The 21,364-nt window shown below is 25.5% G+C and overlaps 11 protein-coding genes across 11 annotated transcripts in view, besides 26 other annotated features; 7 read left to right on the top strand and 4 right to left on the bottom strand.

Annotated features, from left to right (window-relative positions):
- The window catches only part of EDI_016610 (serine-threonine protein kinase, putative), a gene marked incomplete at both ends in the record, with an annotated part of 2,814 nt that extends 569 nt beyond the window's left edge, over positions 1–2,245 (top strand). Inside the window, one exon of the mRNA XM_001739706.1 lies at positions 18–2,245. Within this exon, the coding sequence (XP_001739758.1) occupies positions 18–2,245 (2,228 nt within the window). The remainder of the gene's footprint in view (positions 1–17) is intronic.
- Positions 806–837: a microsatellite.
- A 1,161-nt stretch (positions 2,246–3,406) lies between the features above and the next one.
- Positions 3,407–4,468, top strand: EDI_016600 (uncharacterized protein; the record flags this gene model as incomplete). The annotated part of the gene is made up of 1 exon (XM_001739705.1): positions 3,407–4,468. One exon carries the CDS (start codon positions 3,407–3,409, stop codon positions 4,466–4,468), a length of 1,062 nt encoding a protein of 353 aa, XP_001739757.1.
- Positions 4,465–4,520: a sequence feature (AT_rich).
- EDI_016590 (carboxy-terminal domain RNA polymerase II polypeptide A small phosphatase, putative) lies at positions 4,510–5,129 on the bottom strand (the record flags this gene model as incomplete). The annotated part of the gene is made up of 2 exons (XM_001739704.1): positions 4,510–4,567; positions 4,597–5,129. The coding sequence occupies 2 exons, from the start codon at positions 5,127–5,129 to the stop codon at positions 4,510–4,512; spliced, it is 591 nt and encodes a 196-aa protein (XP_001739756.1).
- A 95-nt stretch (positions 5,130–5,224) lies between these two features.
- Positions 5,225–5,262: a sequence feature (AT_rich).
- A 103-nt stretch (positions 5,263–5,365) lies between these two features.
- Positions 5,366–6,370, top strand: EDI_016580 (glyceraldehyde-3-phosphate dehydrogenase, putative; the record flags this gene model as incomplete). Its single annotated transcript, XM_001739703.1, has 1 exon — positions 5,366–6,370. One exon carries the CDS (start codon positions 5,366–5,368, stop codon positions 6,368–6,370), a length of 1,005 nt encoding a protein of 334 aa, XP_001739755.1.
- Positions 6,371–6,385: 15 nt separating this feature from the next.
- Positions 6,386–6,441: a sequence feature (AT_rich).
- A 446-nt stretch (positions 6,442–6,887) lies between these two features.
- Positions 6,888–6,945: a sequence feature (AT_rich).
- Positions 6,946–6,955: 10 nt separating this feature from the next.
- Positions 6,956–7,246: a sequence feature (AT_rich).
- A 62-nt stretch (positions 7,247–7,308) lies between these two features.
- Positions 7,309–7,495: a microsatellite.
- A 26-nt stretch (positions 7,496–7,521) lies between these two features.
- EDI_016570 (uncharacterized protein) lies at positions 7,522–8,073 on the bottom strand (the record flags this gene model as incomplete). Its single annotated transcript, XM_001739702.1, has 1 exon — positions 7,522–8,073. The coding sequence occupies one exon, from the start codon at positions 8,071–8,073 to the stop codon at positions 7,522–7,524; it is 552 nt and encodes a 183-aa protein (XP_001739754.1).
- A 213-nt stretch (positions 8,074–8,286) lies between these two features.
- Positions 8,287–8,359: a microsatellite.
- A 324-nt stretch (positions 8,360–8,683) lies between these two features.
- Positions 8,684–8,777: a sequence feature (AT_rich).
- A 51-nt stretch (positions 8,778–8,828) lies between these two features.
- Positions 8,829–8,862: a sequence feature (AT_rich).
- A 53-nt stretch (positions 8,863–8,915) lies between these two features.
- Positions 8,916–8,940: a sequence feature (AT_rich).
- Positions 8,941–9,798: 858 nt separating this feature from the next.
- Positions 9,799–9,841: a sequence feature (AT_rich).
- A 49-nt stretch (positions 9,842–9,890) lies between these two features.
- Positions 9,891–9,928: a microsatellite.
- EDI_016560 (6-phosphofructokinase, putative) lies at positions 9,925–11,244 on the top strand (the record flags this gene model as incomplete). Its single annotated transcript, XM_001739701.1, has 1 exon — positions 9,925–11,244. The coding sequence occupies one exon, from the start codon at positions 9,925–9,927 to the stop codon at positions 11,242–11,244; it is 1,320 nt and encodes a 439-aa protein (XP_001739753.1).
- Positions 11,240–11,344: a sequence feature (AT_rich).
- A 26-nt stretch (positions 11,345–11,370) lies between these two features.
- Positions 11,371–11,393: a sequence feature (AT_rich).
- A 90-nt stretch (positions 11,394–11,483) lies between these two features.
- Positions 11,484–11,560: a sequence feature (AT_rich).
- Positions 11,561–11,615: 55 nt separating this feature from the next.
- Positions 11,616–11,685: a sequence feature (AT_rich).
- Positions 11,686–11,710: 25 nt separating this feature from the next.
- Positions 11,711–11,830: a microsatellite.
- A 12-nt stretch (positions 11,831–11,842) lies between these two features.
- Positions 11,843–11,879: a sequence feature (AT_rich).
- Positions 11,880–12,191: 312 nt separating this feature from the next.
- Positions 12,192–12,328: a sequence feature (AT_rich).
- Positions 12,329–12,439: 111 nt separating this feature from the next.
- On the top strand, positions 12,440–13,918 carry EDI_016550 (uncharacterized protein; the record flags this gene model as incomplete). Its single annotated transcript, XM_001739700.1, has 1 exon — positions 12,440–13,918. One exon carries the CDS (start codon positions 12,440–12,442, stop codon positions 13,916–13,918), a length of 1,479 nt encoding a protein of 492 aa, XP_001739752.1.
- Positions 13,403–13,448: a sequence feature (AT_rich).
- Positions 13,919–14,111: 193 nt separating the features above from the next.
- On the top strand, positions 14,112–16,704 carry EDI_016540 (uncharacterized protein; the record flags this gene model as incomplete). Its single annotated transcript, XM_001739699.1, has 2 exons — positions 14,112–14,275; positions 14,358–16,704. 2 exons carry the CDS (start codon positions 14,112–14,114, stop codon positions 16,702–16,704), a joined length of 2,511 nt encoding a protein of 836 aa, XP_001739751.1.
- Positions 14,562–14,605: a sequence feature (AT_rich).
- Positions 16,193–16,217: a sequence feature (AT_rich).
- Positions 16,705–16,765: 61 nt separating the features above from the next.
- Positions 16,766–16,816: a microsatellite.
- Positions 16,817–16,862: 46 nt separating this feature from the next.
- Positions 16,863–18,206, top strand: EDI_016530 (uncharacterized protein; the record flags this gene model as incomplete). The annotated part of the gene is made up of 1 exon (XM_001739698.1): positions 16,863–18,206. One exon carries the CDS (start codon positions 16,863–16,865, stop codon positions 18,204–18,206), a length of 1,344 nt encoding a protein of 447 aa, XP_001739750.1.
- A 17-nt stretch (positions 18,207–18,223) lies between these two features.
- Positions 18,224–18,280: a sequence feature (AT_rich).
- A 2-nt stretch (positions 18,281–18,282) lies between these two features.
- Positions 18,283–20,115, bottom strand: EDI_016520 (rap GTPase-activating protein, putative; the record flags this gene model as incomplete). The annotated part of the gene is made up of 1 exon (XM_001739697.1): positions 18,283–20,115. One exon carries the CDS (start codon positions 20,113–20,115, stop codon positions 18,283–18,285), a length of 1,833 nt encoding a protein of 610 aa, XP_001739749.1.
- A 387-nt stretch (positions 20,116–20,502) lies between these two features.
- Positions 20,503–20,544: a sequence feature (AT_rich).
- Positions 20,545–21,196: 652 nt separating this feature from the next.
- EDI_016410 (uncharacterized protein) overlaps positions 21,197–21,364 on the bottom strand; it is a gene marked incomplete at both ends in the record, with an annotated part of 1,482 nt that continues 1,314 nt past the window's right edge. Inside the window, one exon of the mRNA XM_001733431.1 lies at positions 21,197–21,364. This exon is cut by the window's right edge and continues 1,314 nt beyond it. Coding sequence (XP_001733483.1) covers positions 21,197–21,364 — 168 coding nt within the window.

Genomic DNA, 21,364 nt, shown 5'->3' with positions numbered 1-21,364 from the left:
TATTCTTGTTTGTAAAGACAATTATCTTGGTGTATATAGTGGAAGTGCCTTTGGAGAAAAAGCACAAGAAAATAAAACTGAATGTGGAGAATATATTGCTGCAGGTGATAAATATGTTTTTGTAAAAAAAGGAAAATCAATTAGTTTAATTGAATTAGATCAATATGGTAGAGCAGGGAAAATCAAAGATATTAAATTTTCTAGTAATTTAACACAATCAGAAACATTTGAATATGATCCAATTATAGCTAATCAACATAACACATTATATGTTCAAGTATCTGACCAAAATTTAATGGTTGTTTTTGATAAAAATACTGATTATGAAAAAGAAGCAACTATTTCTTTACCTTTTTATGGATTAAATAAAACTACTATCTATAACCCAAGAAATGCCAATAACCTTGCAGTTTATGGAAGTATGATTATTGTTGGTGTTTGGACAAGTGGAAATGGAAAAGGTTCAGTTTATATTTATTTCGATAATCTACTTTCAGGGTATTCTCCAAGATTTGAACTTCTTGAATCTTATGAAGGTAATGCTGTTGGTGATTTTATTGGATTTTCAGTTGGACTAAATCATAAAAGGTTTTATGTTGGTGGTGTTATTTCTTTTAATTCACAAACAAATGAACCAGATTGGTTGGAAGTAATAAAAAATTCAAAAAAAATAGCAGAGTCATGTGATGATAGAACATGTGAATGTATTCATGATTATTACTATGATTCAACAAATAAAGTTTGTGTAAAAAAATTCTTTAAATCTAAAGCAGGAATTATTCTTGGATGTGTTATTGGTGTTGTTTTATTACTTATTATTATTACTATTATTGTTATATTTTGTATTTGGTTCTTTAAAAAACCAGTTGAAGATAAACCACAAACATATAGATTAGATGGAAGTGAAGTTGATTTTACTTTTAATGAAAATTTCCCATTTAAATTTGGAAGTGAAGAATTACGTTTTGGTTCAGAAAAAGCACCAGTTGAAATTAATAAACCACTTCAAGAAAAAATAGTTATTACTAATCCTTCAAAAAAATCATTAAAATATAAAGTTGAAGCACCAGAAACACATAGAATGAAAGTAACAGTTTATCATGGAGAAGGTGAATTAGAAAAAGGATTTGGAGTTACATTAACAGTTGAAGTTATTGTGTTATGTACTTGTAGAACTGATGAATATTTAACTGTTTCTGCTATTGATTCTAAAGGTGAAACATTATATGCACGTATTCCAATTAATATAGAAAGTGTTGTCTCTCCATATATTGATTACACTGAAGTACAATGTGATGTATTAATTGGAGAAGGGGCATTTGGTGGAGTATTTAAAGGAGTTTATAGAGGACAAACTGTTGCAATTAAAGAAAGTAAAACTACATTAACAGAAAAAGATAAAGAACAATTTGAACAAGAAGTTAGTACTTATTCAACAATAAGAAATGAGTATATTGTTCAATTTATTGGATCATCAAATGTACCAGGTCATACAATGATGGTTATGGAATATGCACCATTTGGAAGTGTTAAAAAGGCATACTTAAAAGATGAATTCACACAATTACTTGCAATTAAAGTACTTAGTGATTGTGCTAAAGGAATGAGATTTTTACATGCAAATAGTATTATTCATAGAGATTTAAAACCAGACAATTTATTACTTTTCTCTTACTCACCAAAAGTTCAATTTGCTGCTAAAATATCTGATTTTGGAACTTCAAAAAATATTTTATCCATTAAACAAAGTGCTTCAATGACAAAAGCAGTTGGTACTCCTGCTTATATGGCACCTGAAATGATTAGTGGAAGTGATTATGGAACTCCTGTAGATGTTTTTTCATTTGCTGTTGTTGCATTTGAATTACTCAGTAAATCAATGCCATATTCTAATCAAGATTTATTCCAACACAATTGGGATATTGCTGATTTCATTAATTCAGGTAAACGACTTGCAATTCCAAGTTCTGTCCCAAAAGAAATGGCTGATCTTATTACTAATTGTTGGAGTCAGGATCCTAGTGTTCGTTGGACTTTCCAACAGATTGATGAATTCTTAGACGAATATTTCAAAGAACAATTCGCTCGTAGAAAGAGTGTAAAAGGTGTATCATCAAATCTTGAAGATGATATTAATTATGAACAATCTACTAATACAGAAGACGGAATTTTGAAAGATACAGTGGAAGAAAATCCAATGACTTCAACAAATATTATTTCATTACTCGACCAAGATATCTTTTAACTAATTTTGTTGAACAATAATTTTTTTCTTTTTAAATATAACTGAAAATCACAAAATAAATATTAAGAGTGTTCAATTAACTAAAGAATTAACAATTAATATCTTATTTCTTAATGAGAATCTTTTAAAATTATTAATGTCTAGAATGACCATTTAATAGTGATAGAGATGTAATAAAAAAAAACAGGTGTTAGTTAGTGTTTGTTTAATATTACTTAAATGTTAATTTTTACTAAAAAGTATTTGAAAGCATAGTTAGTCAACAAAAAAGAAGTTTATTAAAAACTATTTTCATTGTACGTTTTGATATTTTTTAGATTCTTCCAATTATTAAATCTAACCATAAATAACTCAAAGAATTTTAATTAAGAAGCCCAATTCGATTTAAAAATTATTAAGTATGTTTCTAGTTCTTAAAGAAGAAAGAAATCAATTTACAACAGTTTACTCAAATAAAAGTTTAAGAAGTATTTGTTAATTCAAACTATGATAGTTATAACATAATGAATAATTTTTTTGATTCAACAATAAAGGCATTTTATTAGTCTAATAAATATTAATTTGAAAGGAAATAAATTTAAAAGGTTATTTCCAAGAACCATTATATGGAAAAAAAATTAATGGTTTTCTTTTTTTTTCTTTAGTCTTGTGGAAAAATTGATAAGATGGTATAGTTTCCTATTATTGATTTTGATTATGTTTTTTTATAAGAAGACTTTATAATGAATTATTATTTAAACTCGCACAAAATGGAAATATATTTCAGTTTATAAAAAAGGGATGTGGTATTAACACATATCACCCACATTTTTATTGACAGTAAAAATTATAAACAAATACTTTATGGTTCTAATAATTTAAAATACTACATTTAGGAGTAATTATATGAGTCATAAAAATAGAAAGGATGAATTTACGTTTTCCTTTTAACTTTTAAATGATTTTTGATTTTAAAAGAGAATGATGACGTGTCAATAACAATTCACACGTAAAAAGAGATAAAAAAAAGATTTAGATAAAAGGAATCAAGATAGTTAGAGAAGGACTAAAATAGAAAGAACACATCATTAGGAGGTGGTGAAGATTAATGAATTAATAAGCAATTAAAAAGATATTTAAAGCATGAAACTGTGAACTTGAAAAAGCATATACAATAAATAAATGGGAAAAGATTATTATGAAATCTTAGGAGTTGATAGAAATGTTAATGAAAATGATTTGAAAAAAGCTTATCGAAAACTTGCATTAAAATGGCATCCAGATAGAAATCCAAACAATAAGGAAGAAGCAAGTGAAAAATTTAAAGAGATTGCAGAAGCTTATTCAGTATTATCTGATCCTAAAAAGAAAGAAATTTATGATCGTTATGGTGAAGATGGTTTAAAGAGTGGAATGGGAGCTAATGGATTTTCTAGAGAAGGAGGATTTCCAGGAGGGACATATACATTTACTAGTAATGGTGACTTTAATCCATTTGATTTATTCAATGAAATGTTTGGTGGAATGGGTGGAATTCCAAAAGGAGGAAGAAGTAAAAGAAGTTTCAATATGGGAGGAATGCCAAGAGAGTTTGGAGGATTTAGTGGATTTGGAATGCCACAAGGAGGAAGATATACATTTAATACAGGAGATGATTCTTCTATGAATGAAGATTTTGGTAAACAGAAAGGTGAAGACGTAATTGCAAATGTCAATTGTACTTTAGAAGAATTGTATTCTGGATGTAAGAAAACTCGTAAAATTACAAAAAATATTACTCATTCAAATGGAACAACAACTCAAGAATCAAATAATGTTGAATTAAATATTTTACCAGGATGGAAAGATGGAACAAAAATAAGATTTGAAGGATATGGTGATGAATCACCAAATGTTGAACCTGGAGATATTGTGTTTGTAGTTAAAACAATACGACATCCATTGTTTACAAGAGATGGAGATAATTTACATTGTACAATAACAATTAATTTGCTTCAATCCTTAACTGGATTTAAATTAACTATACCATTCTTAGATGGTTCTGAAGTAAGTAAGAAAATAGAAAATATTATTACTTCTGATTATGTTGAAGTAATTAGGGGAAAAGGTATGCCAATAAGAAAATCACCTGGAAATTATGGAGATTTATATATTCATTTCAAGATTCAAAATCCTACATATTTATCACAACAACAAAAAGATGATTTGAAAAAAGTTTTGAAAACAGTACACAATTGGGCTTAATTAAATTTTTATTTGTTATTAATTTTTTATTTAAAATTAAACTAATAAAAAAGTAGAATACAACATTTAATGAATGTTCTAATACTATGTCCCTTACGTCTTCCATAAAAGAACAACAATAAATAAACTTTTCAATGTCTCTCATTTCGTCATCTATTCCTCCATTGTATTTCTTACAAACATATACATTTTCTAATTTTTTCCATGCAGAAGGATTATCATCAATACAAATTATTCGTTTAACATTATAATTAATATTATGAATGGTTTTATAAATTAATCCTTCTTCTTCAAGACAATCTTCTCGATAAAGAATTTTAGAAAATAATTTACAATTTTTTTCTAAATGATTAACAACTTGGTCAGCATATTCTTTTCTTGACGCAGTATAAATCATGATTTGAAAACGTTTTGAAAGTCTTTCCAATGTTTCAATAACTCCTTTTCTTACTTCACAACAATATTTTATTTCATTGACCCTAATTGTAAATGCATCAGATGAATCAATGCACGCACTATTATTACTTATGTGAGTATGAATAAGAGTATCATCCAAATCAAACACAACCAATAATGGACATTCTTTTTGAATACCTTGAAATGACACAGACTCTCTTTGATTGTCTATTGAAGTGATGTTATTGTGGTTTATTTTATTCATTAAGACAAAATATAAACATTATAGATCTTCTCACTATGGCTTCTTTCATTTTATTTATGATTCAAGTTTTATTATTACCATCATTTGAAAAACACATTTTTATTTTTAAAAGATAAAAAAAATAAGAAAATTTGTGACATAAATAGTAGTTTTCATTACGTGGAAATTACGGTTGAACACGTACAACAACGGTTATAAACAACACTTTGAACTCTTCTCTTCATTCATTAAGTATTATGTCAATTAAGGTCGGTATTAATGGTTTTGGAAGAATTGGAAGACTTGTTGCTAGAGTCGTTCTTGAAAGAAAAGATTTTGAATTAGTTGCTATCAATGATCCATTCATGGATCCAAAATACATGGTTTACTTATTAAAATATGATACCGTCCATAGACAATTCGAAGGAACTGTTGAAGCAGGTGAAAATGCTATTATTGTTAATGGACATAAGATTGTTGTTAAAGCTGAAAGAGACCCAGCTCAAATTGGATGGGGAGAACTTGGAGTTGATTATGTTGTTGAATCAACTGGAGTTTTCACTACTATTCCAAAGGCTGAAGCACATATTAAGGGAGGAGCTAAGAAAGTCATTATTTCAGCCCCATCTGCTGATGCTCCAATGTTTGTTGTTGGAGTTAACACTGAAGCATACAAACCAGAAATGAACATTATTTCAAACGCATCATGCACAACTAACTGTCTTGCACCACTTGCTAAAGTTATTAATAATGAATTTGGAATTGTTGAAGGTCTTATGACAACTATTCATGCTACTACTGCTACTCAAAAGACAGTTGATGGACCATCAGGAAAAGATTGGAGAGCAGGTAGATGTGCATGTGCTAACATTATTCCAGCTAGCACTGGAGCAGCCAAGGCTGTTGGAAAAGTTATTCCATCTCTTAATGGCAAACTTACTGGTATGTCATTCAGAGTTGGAACACCAGATGTTTCATGTGTTGATTTAACATGCAGACTCGAAAAAGAAGTAACTGTTGAATCAATTAAAGCTGCCATTAAGAAAGCATCAGAAGGAGAAATGAAAGGAATTCTTGGATATACTGAAGACCTTGTTGTTTCATCAGATTTTGTCCATGACAATAGATCATCAATTTTCGATGCAGCTGCTACTATTCTTTTGAATCCACACTTTGTTAAATTAGTTTCATGGTATGATAATGAATGGGGATATTCTAACAGACTTGTTGATCTTATCCAAATCATTTCTAAAGTTCACTAATTAAGTTAACTTCTGTTTTAATATTATTTATGTGTTTTAAATAAAAATATTAAATTATAATTTCTTAATTTGTTGTATGAGATTATTTTTTATGATTCAATCACAGTTTGAATTTGGATATATTTATTTTTTGAAAATTATAGCAGGTGTGTAGTACTTAAAAAATAGAAGGTATAACTTATTAAAATACATGCTATAACAAATAATACATAATAAGTAATGACTGACAAGTTAATTCATTGAAACAGATATTAAAAATACACAACAATAAGTTTTTTATTTTATTAGCTAACTAATAAGGATATCATATAGTTATAACACAATGCACAAAGACTAATGTTTGAAATATTTGGATAATATTTTAAGATTAATGTTCTTGATATAAATCTTCAACATAACTTTTTTTATTAACTGAATTAGATTTTCTATTTAATTATTATTGAACAAGTGTTCTTAATAACTTTAGACAATGAATATAACAGCTCTTAGGAATTGATTAAGTATTTTTTGTTAAACCTTATTAAAATAATGAATAAATTTATTGTCTTAAATAAAAATTAATTTTATAAAATATAGAATATGTCGTTAATTTAAAAATATTGATAATTCATTGTTATATATTTAAATTTAATTTATTTATTAAAAATTTCATGAATTGGATTAAATAATACCTATCTAAAAATAACTATTATATAAACTAAATATTTTCTTCTACTTCTTTCAAAATGAATGTTTAATATAATTGGAAGAAAATATTTAATTTAATTATTTTTAATTTTTCTTTTCATAAAATAATTATAATATTTTGTTGTTTTTTTATTACTTAAAAGTTTTTTAAATAATTTTAAAGTTATAATATTATAATACTTTATAAATGGAAAAAAACAAAAATTTAAAATTACTTAAAGATTTACCAGTTTTTTTAATTTATTGAATTTAAAATTACAAAAAATATATAAATAAAAACAAACTAAGGAAAAAAGATAACTATAATTAAAAACTAACAATTTAAAAAAGTTTTTTTTTGATAATTCTAAAATAGAAAGAAAAAAAATAATAAACTATTAAAAAAATACAAAAGAATTTTTAATAAAGAGTAGAATAAATAACAAAAAATAAAAATAACACAATTAATTTACATTTTAACGAAATCAAAGAGAGTTATTGGTGATAACAAGATTTGAATTTTCATTAAGTGATTGAACAAGGGTAATATGATAATTCTTACCAAAAAACTCTACTTGTTCTCGATTAAACATAAAAGATCCATTGTGAAATATTTGTTGAATTGTTTCACTTTTAGCAATACCATTCTTCCCTTGTGATTTTGTTGTATTAAAAAAATAACCAAATTCACTGAGAATATCCATTAATAAATGAAGGCATTCAGTAAATTTATTATTTTCATATCGACGAAGAGATGTCTTTTCTTTAACACCTTTTTTTCTTTCCATTTCACTTATTTCCTTACATCTTCTTTCAATATATTCAGTAATGTTAATAGAATAATTCTTAAATCTTAATTCCTTAATATAAAGGAATTGTAAAGTTGTTGTAGTTCTTTTAGAAGGTCTTCCAAAAACAACATCACAATAAGGTAAAAGCAATTTAATCAATATTGATTCTTGATAAACTTGATAATTTTTATATATTTGGTATTTATTTTGTTGTTTTACACTGGTGTTTATTTGATTAGAAGCCATTTATTAAAGAAACTTGTTCTTGCAACCCTTTAAATTTCATTATCTCTGTTTATATAAAAATAGATTTGGAGTAAATAAACAAATAACTAATCACTTGGAAATTATAAATAAAAAAGGATCTATGTGCTATTTTTATGTTTTTACCATTTTTTTTCAATTGAAAATAGAAATATTTTTATTTCTGGAAAATCTTTTTCTAAAATTGAATTTGGAATATTTATTTTTGTTTTTTGATTTTTTTTTTATTATTTTTTTAGTTATTGATTTTATAATTCTATTTTTAATTAGAATAAAATAAAAACAAAAAATAACTTCTAATTTTTTTTTTGAATCATAAAAACAACTTATTCAACATCATAAAAAGATTTCATTAAGATTTCACTATCTTGAACATTATTTTTATGAAAGACAACCCCCAAAGTTTTAAGTGGAGCGTTATCCTTCTTATAAACAAGTTCTTTTTTCTTTTGATAAAGTTCCTGGGTTTTCTAGACTTTAACGCGTTTAAAAAATAACCTTGTTTTGTTTTTTGAAACCATTATAATTTGATTTGTTGAGATTAGGTCAACTGTGTTATGCAACTACTTGCATAGTCCTATTTATCAAGTACAATATAAGTATATATTATAATTTATTTTTCTTTTAGAAGAAACAATATAATTGTTTTGTATTTAATTATGCAATACTAATAAATAAAAATTAAACTCAATTATAGAATCTGAAACATGCATTAGTCTTGAATAAGAACACTTTAGATTAAATCAAAAATTAAATTTTATAAATATTTTTGATTTTGTCAAAACCTTCAATTTTCAAAAAACAAAGAAGAAATACCCCGATTCTTTTTTTTTTAAAATAATTTTAAAAGGTGACAATAATGATCATTACTCCACTAATAATTGAGACAATTGCTTTGTTAGTTTTTTATTTACTTCTCATTTCTTTAATAATAATATACTTCAACTTGGAACAAATATGAAAAAGATAAAATAAAAATGTGTGAGTTTTTTATGTTAAAAAAAAACATTTTTATTTGCGTAAGATGATACTTTATTATTGATAAAATTCTAATCCAATTTTTTAAGTAACAACTTGTGATAATGTTTTCAATTTTGTTGGACTATTGTTATACAGATAATTGTATACTAAGTACAGATAATATTCAGTAATACCAATGACTTGAAAATCAACATACAATTGTTGACTTTTCTTTTGTAAAGAACATTTAGACTATAGTTTTAATTCAATTTCTTTTTTATATTTGAGATTTCTTATTAACTTATAATTAGTGAATAGAACCAAAAGAATTCACAATTATTCTTTTCTTTGTTAACTAAAGGTTATTTTCTTTTCAACACTTTAAATAGACACTGTAATTCAATGTATCCAGGAATGAATAAAATTGAAAATGAAATAGTAAATTTATTGTTGAAAGAAACTTTGAAATACTAATAGTTCAGAAGTGATTGCTGGTGATATATAATACTAAACTATTAAAGAATAAGACATTTAATCAAATAGATAACATTAGTATATGTGCTAGTCTTATTAGCCAATTGAACGAATATACTAATTAAAGTTAATACTATTAAGTATAATAAATTTTGACTCTTTTAACTAACATATTCTTAAAAAAAAATAAGTATGAGTAATTATGAAGGATTAAAAGTTTGTTATTGAAAGTAAAATTACTATTTAAACTTGATTGTTAGTTTTTTTTATTCCATTTTTAAAAACAATAATTATAAAATATTAATTTGTTTTTTATCTTTAATGTAATTACCAGTAAATCGTATTATGGAAAAAAGGAAATCTCAAAAATAAAATCAAAAAAAGATAAAATAAAATTAGATGACCGAAAGAAGACACGTTCATCAAAGAAATGATTTACTTATTGCTAAAAAACCTGAAGAACCACTTCCATCATTAGAGGTTACATCATTAGGAGAATGTAAATACGAAAATACATATGCATCTCCTGAGCCTTTTGTTAATGGAATGAAAATGTCTATGTCTGCTATTAAAATTGATGGAATACCTGTTAATGAGTGTGAAGTAGATTTAGCAGGACCAATGGAAAAAATATTCTTTATCCCAGAAAGAACCAAAGTTGGAATAGTAACATGTGGAGGATTGTGTCCAGGATTAAATAATGTTATTAGAGGCTTAGTTATGAACCTTCAAAATAGATATGGGGTTAAACAAATTTATGGTTTAAAATATGGTTATGAAGGACTTGTTCCTGAATTATCTGAACAAATAAAATTAGACACCCTTACAGTTAGTGATATTCATCAAAGAGGTGGAACTATTTTAGGTACTTCAAGAGGAGCTCAAGACCCTAAAGTTATGGCACAATTTCTTATTGATAATAATTTTAATATTCTTTTCACATTAGGAGGAGATGGCACATTAAGGGGTGCTAATAGAATTAATAAAGAATTAAGAAGAAGAGGTAGTCCTATTGCAGTTGTTGGTATTCCTAAAACTATTGATAATGATATTTGTTATACAGATTCTACTTTTGGATTTGATACTGCTGTAGAATTAGCACAAGAAGCAATTAATTCAGTTCATTATGAAGCTAAATCAGCAAAGAATGGAATTGGAATAGTTAAATTAATGGGTAGAGATGCAGGATTTATTGCATTATATGCATCTGTTGCATCAGGAGATGTAAATTTAGTATTAATTCCAGAAGTTGATACTCCAATTGAAGAGATTCTTAGAATGACAGAAAGAAGATTAATGTCAAAAGGACATATAGTAATTGTTATTGCTGAAGGAGCATGTCAAAACCTTAAACCAAAAGATCTTGATCTTGGTAGTGATAAGTCAGGAAATATTGTTCATTGGGATGCTGTTACGTATATTAGACAAGAAATAGACAAATATTTAGAGAATAAAAAAATAGAACATACTATTAAATTTGTTGATCCATCTTATATGATTCGTTCTGCACCTTGTAGTGCTGCTGATGCACATTTCTGTTTATGTTTAGCTAATGCAGCAGTTCATGTTGCTATGGCAGGAAAAACAGGATTAGTTATTTGTCATCACCATAATAACTTTGTTTCAATACCAATTGAAAGGGCATGTTATTATTTAAAAAGAGTAAATCCTGAAGGGCCAATGTTATCAATGATGAAATCGATTGAAATGGTAGAATAAAATATTCTTTCTTTTTTAATTATTTTTTTGTCTTTTATTAGAATTATTTTTAATAAAAAAATTATTCTTAATTAATGATTTTAATTAAAAATATATATTACAACAAAAGAGAAAAATACAAGAAAGTTTTTTATATTAAATATATTAATCTTGCTAGAAAAAAAGAATATCTTTTATGATAGTCTTCCATGATTATATTGACAATTTTATACTATTAAAAGTGATGTGGTTTTAACTTCTTTTTTAATAATCTAATTTCTTATATTTAAAATAGATAACAAAATAACTTACTAATAAAATGACTATTATTTATATAGCCAAACACACAGAAATTTGTTTATTAATAAGTATGGTTTCTTCTTTCTCATAACAAAAATTTATAATAATTAAAATATCAAAAATTCTCATATTATTCTCTTTTGTATTAAAAAAATAATTTAAGGTTAAATAATTACTAAAAACAGTATTTATTTTTATACTTTTCTCAATTGTTGATTTCAATTTTTGTTGGTTTATTGTTATTATGATTCCAAATATTATTTTTATTCTCAATTATTTATTTTTATTTCCTTTTTAATCTTTTTTTGTTGAAAAAGACTTATTTAAGAATTAATTTATATTTATTTTATTTATAAGATACAAATATCGTATTTTTTTGTAATGAACATACCCCATAACATACTGTGAGTATACAATAACAAAATATTTAAAAAATGGCATATTATAAGTATTAATTCTATTCTTTTTTATTTCTTCTTCAATTAATTTGGTTTAAACAAATTTTTCAATTATTATGTTTTGTATCTTTACTATGGCTTAGAATATTAAACCAAATTGAGACAATTCCTATTTAAAAAAATTCTATAAATCTTTTGTCAATAATTCAGTAATGAATGAAAGTTTAAAACATAATAAAAATGATCTAATTAATTATTTGAGAGATGTAGTATTTTTTTAATTTTTTTATTGAATTTTTTGATAAGAGAAAAATATATAGAATAATAGAAATGAATATATCCAATATTTCAAAGATGTTAAGATTTTTTTTTTTTTAATTCTTTCAATAAGTTAATTTAATTTAATAGAAGAAAAACATTATAAAGAAGACATAATAAAAATACGATAAGAAAAAATTTATTTTAAGGAATCAAAACTGAAAAAAGAAGAAAAATAAAACATAATAGATTGATACAAGATGTCAAGAGAAGGGCATAGAGTTAGATATAAAGAATATAAATGTACATTTCCAGGATGTAATGAACCAGCAAAAACAAAATATAATTGTATTTCACATGTTTGGGATGGACATTTGAAATTATTAGCACATGAATATCATGGAATTGCGTATAAAAGCTTACCTGAAGAGAAACGAAAAGAGGTTAAATCAAAATGTTTAGAATATATTACTTTTGTAATTGATACAGTTAATCAACGAAAAAGAAAACCCTATAAAACAGGATTAGCTGATACTATTGAAAGTACTAAAGAAATAGAAAATAATTATCAGATTATATCAATTGCACCTTTGTGTAATGAAGATTTTATTACAATTCAAAGTGTTAATAAAAACATTAAAAGATTATGTATTGCAGGTGAATTATTTAGTGAAGCAGGGTTTTTTCAAAGAAGTGATCAAAAAAATAAAAATGAAATTCAAAAAATTACTGGGGCATTAGAACAACTTAAAAATGTTGTAGGATATTCTTTTGTTTATAAAAATGATGAAAATAATCAAAAATATGGATTTATGGCTCAAGAATTACAAGAAATATATCCTAATACAGTCAAAGTACTTCCTGATGGAACATTAAGTATTGATACTGTTGCATTACTTCCTTATATTGTATCATCTTTAAAAGAATTATACACTTCTATAACAGAATTAAATAAAGTAACTGAAATTACACAAAAAATTAAAGATATTCTTAAAGAAGTTTTAGAACCACAAGAAATAGATGAAAATGAATTGTTTATTGGTAAATTTGGATTAGGTCCAAAAAAAATAATTTGGTGGATAGCAATGATATTTACAATATTATCAATTATAGAAGTAATTTGTATTCCAAATTTTGGAATGATTTGGGTTTGGACTATTGTTGTTTCATTTATAAATTGGTTATCTTATTGGAAAAGTGATTGGAATGATGAAGCAATTAACAATAATATTATTAAGTTTAATAAAGAAGTTATTTTTAATATTATTACTAGATGGTATATAATTATTTCAATTGGTTTAATAGCTTTTTCAATGACATTTTTAATGGGATCTACATTACAAATTTATATGAGTATTGTTATTGCTTTTAATTCATTAATTGTTGGACTCACTTTTTATGATATGACAAAGAAATTAGCAGGTTATTTAATGATATTTTCAATTATTCTTGCAATACTCTTATTGGTTATACTAAGTTTTATACAACCATCTTATTTTTGTCTTCTTTCCACAAGAAAACTTACTCAATCTAATCGTTATGTTTTTATTAAAGAACAACCTCCATGGAATTGTATGGCTCCTTCATTACACTCAAACTCATCTTCCCTTATTGTTGATTATACCAAGCCATTCTCTTTAAAAGCAATTGATTTTGGAGTGACGGCACGTGTTGAATTGAAATGTGAGAATGGTATTTCGTTTACTTGTGGAAATGTTGAGTTGGAATCTTCATTGTAACTAAGTTTGTGTTATTCAAATAAAAATGAAAATAATTACACAACAATTTAATTTATCATCGGAAATAAGAACTTAAAATTGATAAAAATAACAATATTTGAAAAGAGTTCTCAAATACTATTTATAAATACTTAAGAATGATAAAAATAAAACTTAAAAACTACAAAAAAAAATTTAAACGGAAGAGAAAGAAATGAATTTAGTGAGTGTAGAAGATATGGTTTGTGTGGTTGATAAAATTCTAGATGAAACAAATGACTCTTCATTTTGGGAAGAAACAATCCAATCACAAGTTAAAGAGAAAGATAGAAAGATATCAATTGATTCTAATATTAGTTATCTTGATGAGAAAGAAAAGTTTGTATTTTGATTTCTATTCATTTTTATCTTTAAACAGAAAAAAATTTAATTCCATTTCTTAATAAAAATAATCTCTCAGTTTAGTTTTTATTAAAACCAAAGGAATAATTGATATTAACTATCAACAATTAAATAACTTTATGCAAGGGACTATTTACTATAGACTTAATCCTTTTGTTGTTAAATATAATGAAATAGAAACAACTTCTCAATACTCCATTTTTGAAGTTGAATATAATATTTTTGGTTATAATAAGGTTGCATTTTGTTGTAAAAAACAAAGTATTATTAAAAATAATAAACATTATTATTTTATTCTTAATATTACTGATGACAGGTCTAATGCAATTCCTTTTAGAGACTCTCAATATCTTTATCGTTGTTTTGTATTCGAACAATTGTCTTATGGAATAAAAATAACTGATATTTTTAAAATACAACCTACTCCTTGGTGTCATCCTATAGATAACTTAATGGGAGCAAGAAGACAGACACAAGTATCTATTCGTTTCTTTAAAATGTTATTAGATATTTCAGGGTTAATGACAGAAGAAATACCATTATATATAGAACTTGAACGGAATGGATTTGAAAAGATATTAACTCAAACATTACCAGGAAAAGAAGTTTATTCAAATTGTAATTATAAAATATCTGAAATATCAAGGTTTAAGGGAGATATTAATTTTCAATGTGTTGGAATATTTAGAAAGAAGACAAATTTAAAAATGAATATTGAAACAATGATTAGATTAGTATTTCAAAATCGTTGTCAAATTATTGAAAAACAAGATAATTACTTTCTTCTAAAGAAAGGGCCAAGTAAGTATTATGATGCAACGCCTGATACAATAATTTTTTCTTTATTTATTTATTCTGATGAATGTTCTATGTTTCATTATCATTCAGCACCAATAGAAAGATTAAATAAAAGCAATTCAAAAATGTTTTTCTTTAATTCAGCATATGTTTTATTATCAAAAGATATTAATGGATATTGGAATGTTCAATACTTTTTTGATGTTTCTGAAAAAACAACTGAACTTTCTATGGAAGTTATACACACTTTCTTAAATAATATGGAAAATAGTATTTATTCTTATTCATCATTGTTTAATGATACAAAAGAACCTTTTAAATATTCTACACTTCAATTTGAATTAGAAAATAAGAAAAGTATAGAAGGAACATATTTTTTTGTAAATTTAAATCATACAATATTACAAAAAATATGTTTGTATTTAACTGAAAATGATATTAAAAATCTTAAAGCTACAAACAAACATATTAAAACTATTATTAATTATGTATTTTCTTCTGAAGACAATCCAAATAATAAATGTTCTAAATCATTAGATGATAACTTATTAGTCCTTAATTCTAAAGCAATACCAGTTCTTCCTTCTTTATTTAATTTAGTAACTACTTTTAATGAACCAACTGACAATAAATCAACAGTACTTCTATCAAATAAAAGTATTTGTAGACTTCCTCTTCAAAAACAATCTTCATTGTTACCATCAATTAACTCGCTTTATTCAACAACCTCTGAAAAAGATATTCATAACCAATCCTCATTTCAAGTATTAGAAGGTCATTCAAATGTAATAAATTCTATTGATATTCATTCAAATAATGTTGAATTTATTAGTGGAAGTTCTGATAGAAAATTAAAAGTATGGGATACTACACATCAACCAATAACAAATAAAGTTTTTATAGGTCCAAATAGTTCTATCGTTAGTTCTGTCTATCATAATAATTTTATTTGTGTTGGTTATAAGTGTGGTACAATTAAATATATTGATACTGAAGATATTCATAAGTCAATTATTTTTGATTCTTTAACAGGTAAAATTAATGGATTTTTACCATTACAAAACAATTCTTTTGTGGTTTGGAATGACACAGTAGAAATTATTAATTATTTTAATTTTAAGCAAACAATAATATATACTTACTCGAACCATTTAAGGAAAGTTACTGTAGTAAAACAATTTATTCCTTCAGTTTATATTTCAGGATCTGTTGATAGAACAGTTCATATATGGGACATACGTTCTCATTTTCCTACTATTGGAGAAATTAAACCTCATAAATCAGGAGTATTACAATTAGGAGTAATAGACTCATACCATTTTTGCTCTATTGGAAATGAAAAAGTTTTGATGGTTTGGGATATTCGTAATCTTAAATCTTCGAGCCATTATATTGAAAATAAAGTTGATGCTATTTGTTGTTCTAATAATCAAATCATTTGTGGATGTGATGATTCAACAGTTAAAATATATAATTCTTCTTATCAACTCATTAAAACACTAACATGCCCGTTGAGAGGAACTAACTTTACTGTCATTTCAACAAAAAATAATTCTCTTGTTGCAGGAAGTAGAAATGGGAATTTATTTTATGTTACGGGATTGTAAATGAAATGATTTAGAAATATATTTTTCTTTGGAACTTTTTATAGTTTTTAATCAACTCAACAAATAAATAATATTATATTAAATTAAAAAAATAAATTATTAAATAAAACTATTTTATTTACAAGATCAAATTTATTCAACAAGTAAATATCCAAAGTATGAATGAACGAATTGAATCACTTTTTATTGAACCAGTTATTGACATAACCCAATTAAGAAAAATGATGTATTCAGGAAAACTTCAGGGTAACTCTGCTTTGAGACCAAAAGCATGGCAGATTTTATTAGGATATTTACCCCCAAATCAGTTTGAATGGGGATTAGAAATTCAACAAAAATCACAACAGTATAAAGTTAATACTCAACAATTATTACCATCAATTATTGGAAGAACTGATTTTCTTGAAAAAGAAGTACAACCAATTAGACCTCGTCCAACAAGACTTTCAAATAACCCAAAAATTATTATTTTTGATAGAAATGATTCTTCTCCTTTGTCCCATGATGATAAAACACCAAATAGTTCATTTGACACACCCCGTAATGAAAGTGTTTTTGCTATTCCTGAACGTTCTCATTCAACAGTCTCTCGTCTTCCTTCACCAAAATCTTTTTTTGATAAAATTGTACGCCCACGGTCATCATCTACCTCATTAGATCAAAGAAAGAAAATTGATCAAGATGCTGTTAAATTAAAATACCAAATACGTATTATTGATAATGACATTCCCAGAACACTTACTATTTTAAAAATTGAAAACGAAAATAATATTGTTAACCATAGAAATGTTATTAAAAGGATATTGTATTGTCTTGTTGCAATTGATAAAATTAAATATACACAAGGTATGAATGAACTTGTTTCAGTATTATATTATGTATTTGCTCTTCATTCAAATAATCAAGATTTTGAAGGTGCAGAGGTATCGAGTTATTACTGTATGAAAGGTTTATTAAAAGAATATTCACATTATTTTAATGAAGAGGAAGACGATAAGGATGAAGGTATTAATAAAGCAATGAACAGTGTTATGACTCGTTTAAAAGAAGAAGATAATGAATTATTTGAGTCATTACAAGAAAAAGGAATTGAAAATGCATTATTTTTATTTAGATGGATGTCATTATTATTAACAGAAGAATTACCAATAAATTCTTTAGTAATGTTTTGGGATAGAATTCTTGCTAATTTAAAAAGTAGACAATACCTTCAATGTTTTTGTGTTTCAATGATCATATCAATAAAAGATGAATTAATGGAAAAAGAATTTGATGAAGCACTGAGATTGTTACAACATTATCCTTTAAAGAATTTTAATGACCTTGATTTAAATGCTAAGCTTATGATTAAATTCCCTAAAAAATCAAAAACAACAAGACCAACTTATGTTGATCAACCTATTCAACCACAGTTCAAATTCCTTAATAAAGATGATGATAAAGAAGATGGGACTGGTTGTATTTTTGAAGTCCCTCATCGTTCTGTTTCTTCTTTAATCTAATTTTCTATAGTTGTTAGTTATATTTTTTAAATTGTAAAAAGTTATAACAAATAAGTTTAAATTAAATTATAATAGTTCAATCTTCAAGACTTTCAAATAATAAGGAAAGTTGTTTTTTTCTTGTTTTAGTTGCATTTCCTTTAAAAGCAGTTGAAAACATTGCCGTCCGTTCTCCATTTATGGCTTTTCTCAATATGAATTCCCTTGTTTTTTCATCATGACTGTAATATGTTGTTGTCATGAATGGAGGAAATGGATTAACAGATGACTTACAACAAACAGTAATAAAATATCCCATATTATCTTTTGTATTTATTTCCGGTTGAACAACAATGAATATATGATTAAATTGTGAAGTTAACCACTTAGGATTAAATTGGTCTTGCCAATTATTTCCTTGTTCTTTAAATATAATGACAACAACATCATTTCCAATATGTCTTTTCTTTTCTACTCTTTGAAGGTCTCCAGATTGTTCCGGTAATAATGTAGATACATGAAACATAATTTCATAACTTAGATATTCTGTAAAATAACTATAAGTTCCAGTAGAACCACTCGCAACATCTAATCCACCTCTATACTTATTAAATCCATGTAACTCAATTTTGTTTCCAAGTAAGTTCAAAAAATTATAAAAAGCAGGACATCCTTCAGTATTTCCAAACATTTGATCTTCATTATTTTGACCAGACTTACAATATAATATTCCAAATTTATAATGATTAATCGAATTCATTATTTCAATCCTTGCTATTTCATTTTCAAACTTTTCTTTATTTTGCTTACTCAATTTGTAAAAATCTCCATGACTTAAATCAGGAAATGCGACTTTAAATTCTTTAACTTTTTCTAATTCATTTGGTAGTAAACATCGAATCTCTCCTTTCTTATTCATTACAATCCCTCTTCTAAAACCATTATGTGTTGCTGGAATAATACTAAGAGCTGTTGGTTCTTCTGTTAAAATATAATGTTCTGCATTAGGATTTCCTTTTACAAACTTGTTAAAGTAATTAAAGTCTGATGTTATATCTACAATAAGATAATCTTTTAAATCAGTATTTGTAGTACATGCACCCTCTCCTATTTCAATGTAATATCCATCTTCAATACATGATGTAGTGACAAGACTTTGTTCTTGCCAATTTTTAGGATATTTCATTTCCCATTTTTCAGTTGGTACAACAGGACTACTCCATTCATCAAAAAATAGTTGTTCCTTTTCAATTTCATCAATTAAATCAAAGTATTCCTTTTCTGAACTTACTTCTCGTTTGTTCAAAAGAGGAAGGGGAGGATTTAATGGGTATAATGCCTTCTCACTTTTACCATCAAACTTACTTAATGGATTTGAAGATGAACCTGGTCTCATACTAATGGTTATTGAAAATCCATCAGGTTCACTAATAATAATATCTTCTTCTTTCTTTCCAAATAATCCAAACTTTTTTTTTTTCTTCTTTTTTTCAGTAGAAACGTTAAAAGAGCTTGGAACTTCTTTTAATTTACCATATGTATCACTAAATGCACGTGGTCTTTGTATAATTTCTTGACTCTGTAAAGGTAGTGCTGCATCATCTTTATGTAACTCTTCTTTATGAATAGTATCAGTGTTTCTTTTAAATTCAATTTTCTTTTCAGTTATTGGTTTAGAACCTAAATTATGAACAGAGTCATTTGACGATTCACTCACCCAAGATGGTTTTTCAACATCATTTAGTCCATTTATCCTTGGAGATAATGGTGGTGGTGGTGCTCTATGTTTTGGTGATAAAAGAGTTGAAGGTGGTGGTGGTGCAGCTGGTTTTGGTATTGACGTTTGTCTAAAATGAGTTATTTGAGTAGAAGATTCTGTAGCTGATTCATTTGTTGTTTCGTAATGGAGATTATCATTTTGTGTTGTCATTTCTTCTGATTATTTTCAAGTTTTTTTTAGTGTTTTTCATTTTGACTTTTTAGTATTAATTTGTGTTATTGGTTAATCTGTTTTTCATTATTGTAAAGAACTTGGAAATAACTTTTGGAAATATTTTATAATATTCTAATCTTTGCAAGGAATTATTGAAGAAAATAATTAAAAAAATGGAAGCATTTTAATTCTTTGTGTTAGTATGAATAAGTATTGATCTTTGTTCTTTGAAATATTAGAAATAAACAAACGAAGTTTCGTTAAATAAAGCAAATCAAAAAGAATATAAAATATTTGTATACAAAGTAAATTTAACTATTCTGGTACTAAAAAAAGAGTTTACCATTTTAAAATAGAAATTAATAAAACAGAGTAAATTGCAACAAAAATAAGAATTTGTTATTTTAAGAAAAATAAAATTTTATTGGTTTTACTCAATCAATGTTGAAATAAAGGTGGCATTATAAGAACTTATAACATCCATATTATGGATTTTGAAAAGAAAGTTCGTCTCTTCTCAAAAATAATAAGAAAAAGTCTCCTTTTCATTTAAAAAATAACAACTATCTCTAAAACTAGATTCTTTAAACCTTATTTCTTTAAGTTCATTTCTACAGTTTTAGATCAATCAGTAAATAAAGAAATTGAATTTTTTTCATTCTAGTGCAATTCTGTTTTGAGAAGTAGACTAACTTTATGAAGTCTTTTTCATTTTTGTATTCCTATGAAAATTCATTTTGTTTGTGGCTTAAACCAATTTTTGAGACTATTCAACAAATATTCTAGTTTTTGATGAATTTACTACTTTGAACTATTGAACCACTCATTAATAAATACAGTTTTGTGGTGGCTGTGTCATTCCCTCTAATGATATCTTGTAATATTTCATTTTCCTTGAAATGAAATTTTATATTCTAAAAATAATAAATCAAATGATATAGATTTTTCTAAAAAAAGGAAGACAAACGAATTATTGAAATGTTTTTCTTTTGGAATTTACTAAAAATTAATGGAAAGATCCTTAAAACAGTTAATTATGATTAGTTCTAAAATTAGAAACTTCGTTCAATGGTTTTCATTAATCTCCTCTCCATCCAATACCACATGAATTGTAGACTTCCTTTCCAGTACTATCTACTACCCAATAATGGTGAGAATTTTTATCAAACGTATCACCGACATGATATGGTGTTCCGTAATGTTTAGCAATATCAATTGCCAATTGTTCTTTCCATAGACATAGCAA

Source organism: Entamoeba dispar, genomic scaffold (genome assembly GCF_000209125.1).
Source record: "Entamoeba dispar SAW760 scf_1105229462351 genomic scaffold, whole genome shotgun sequence".
NCBI classification, from domain to species: Eukaryota; Evosea; order Mastigamoebida; family Endamoebidae; genus Entamoeba; species Entamoeba dispar.
Note: the sequence above shows the minus strand (reverse complement) of the source record. Positions and strands in the feature narration are given on the sequence as shown.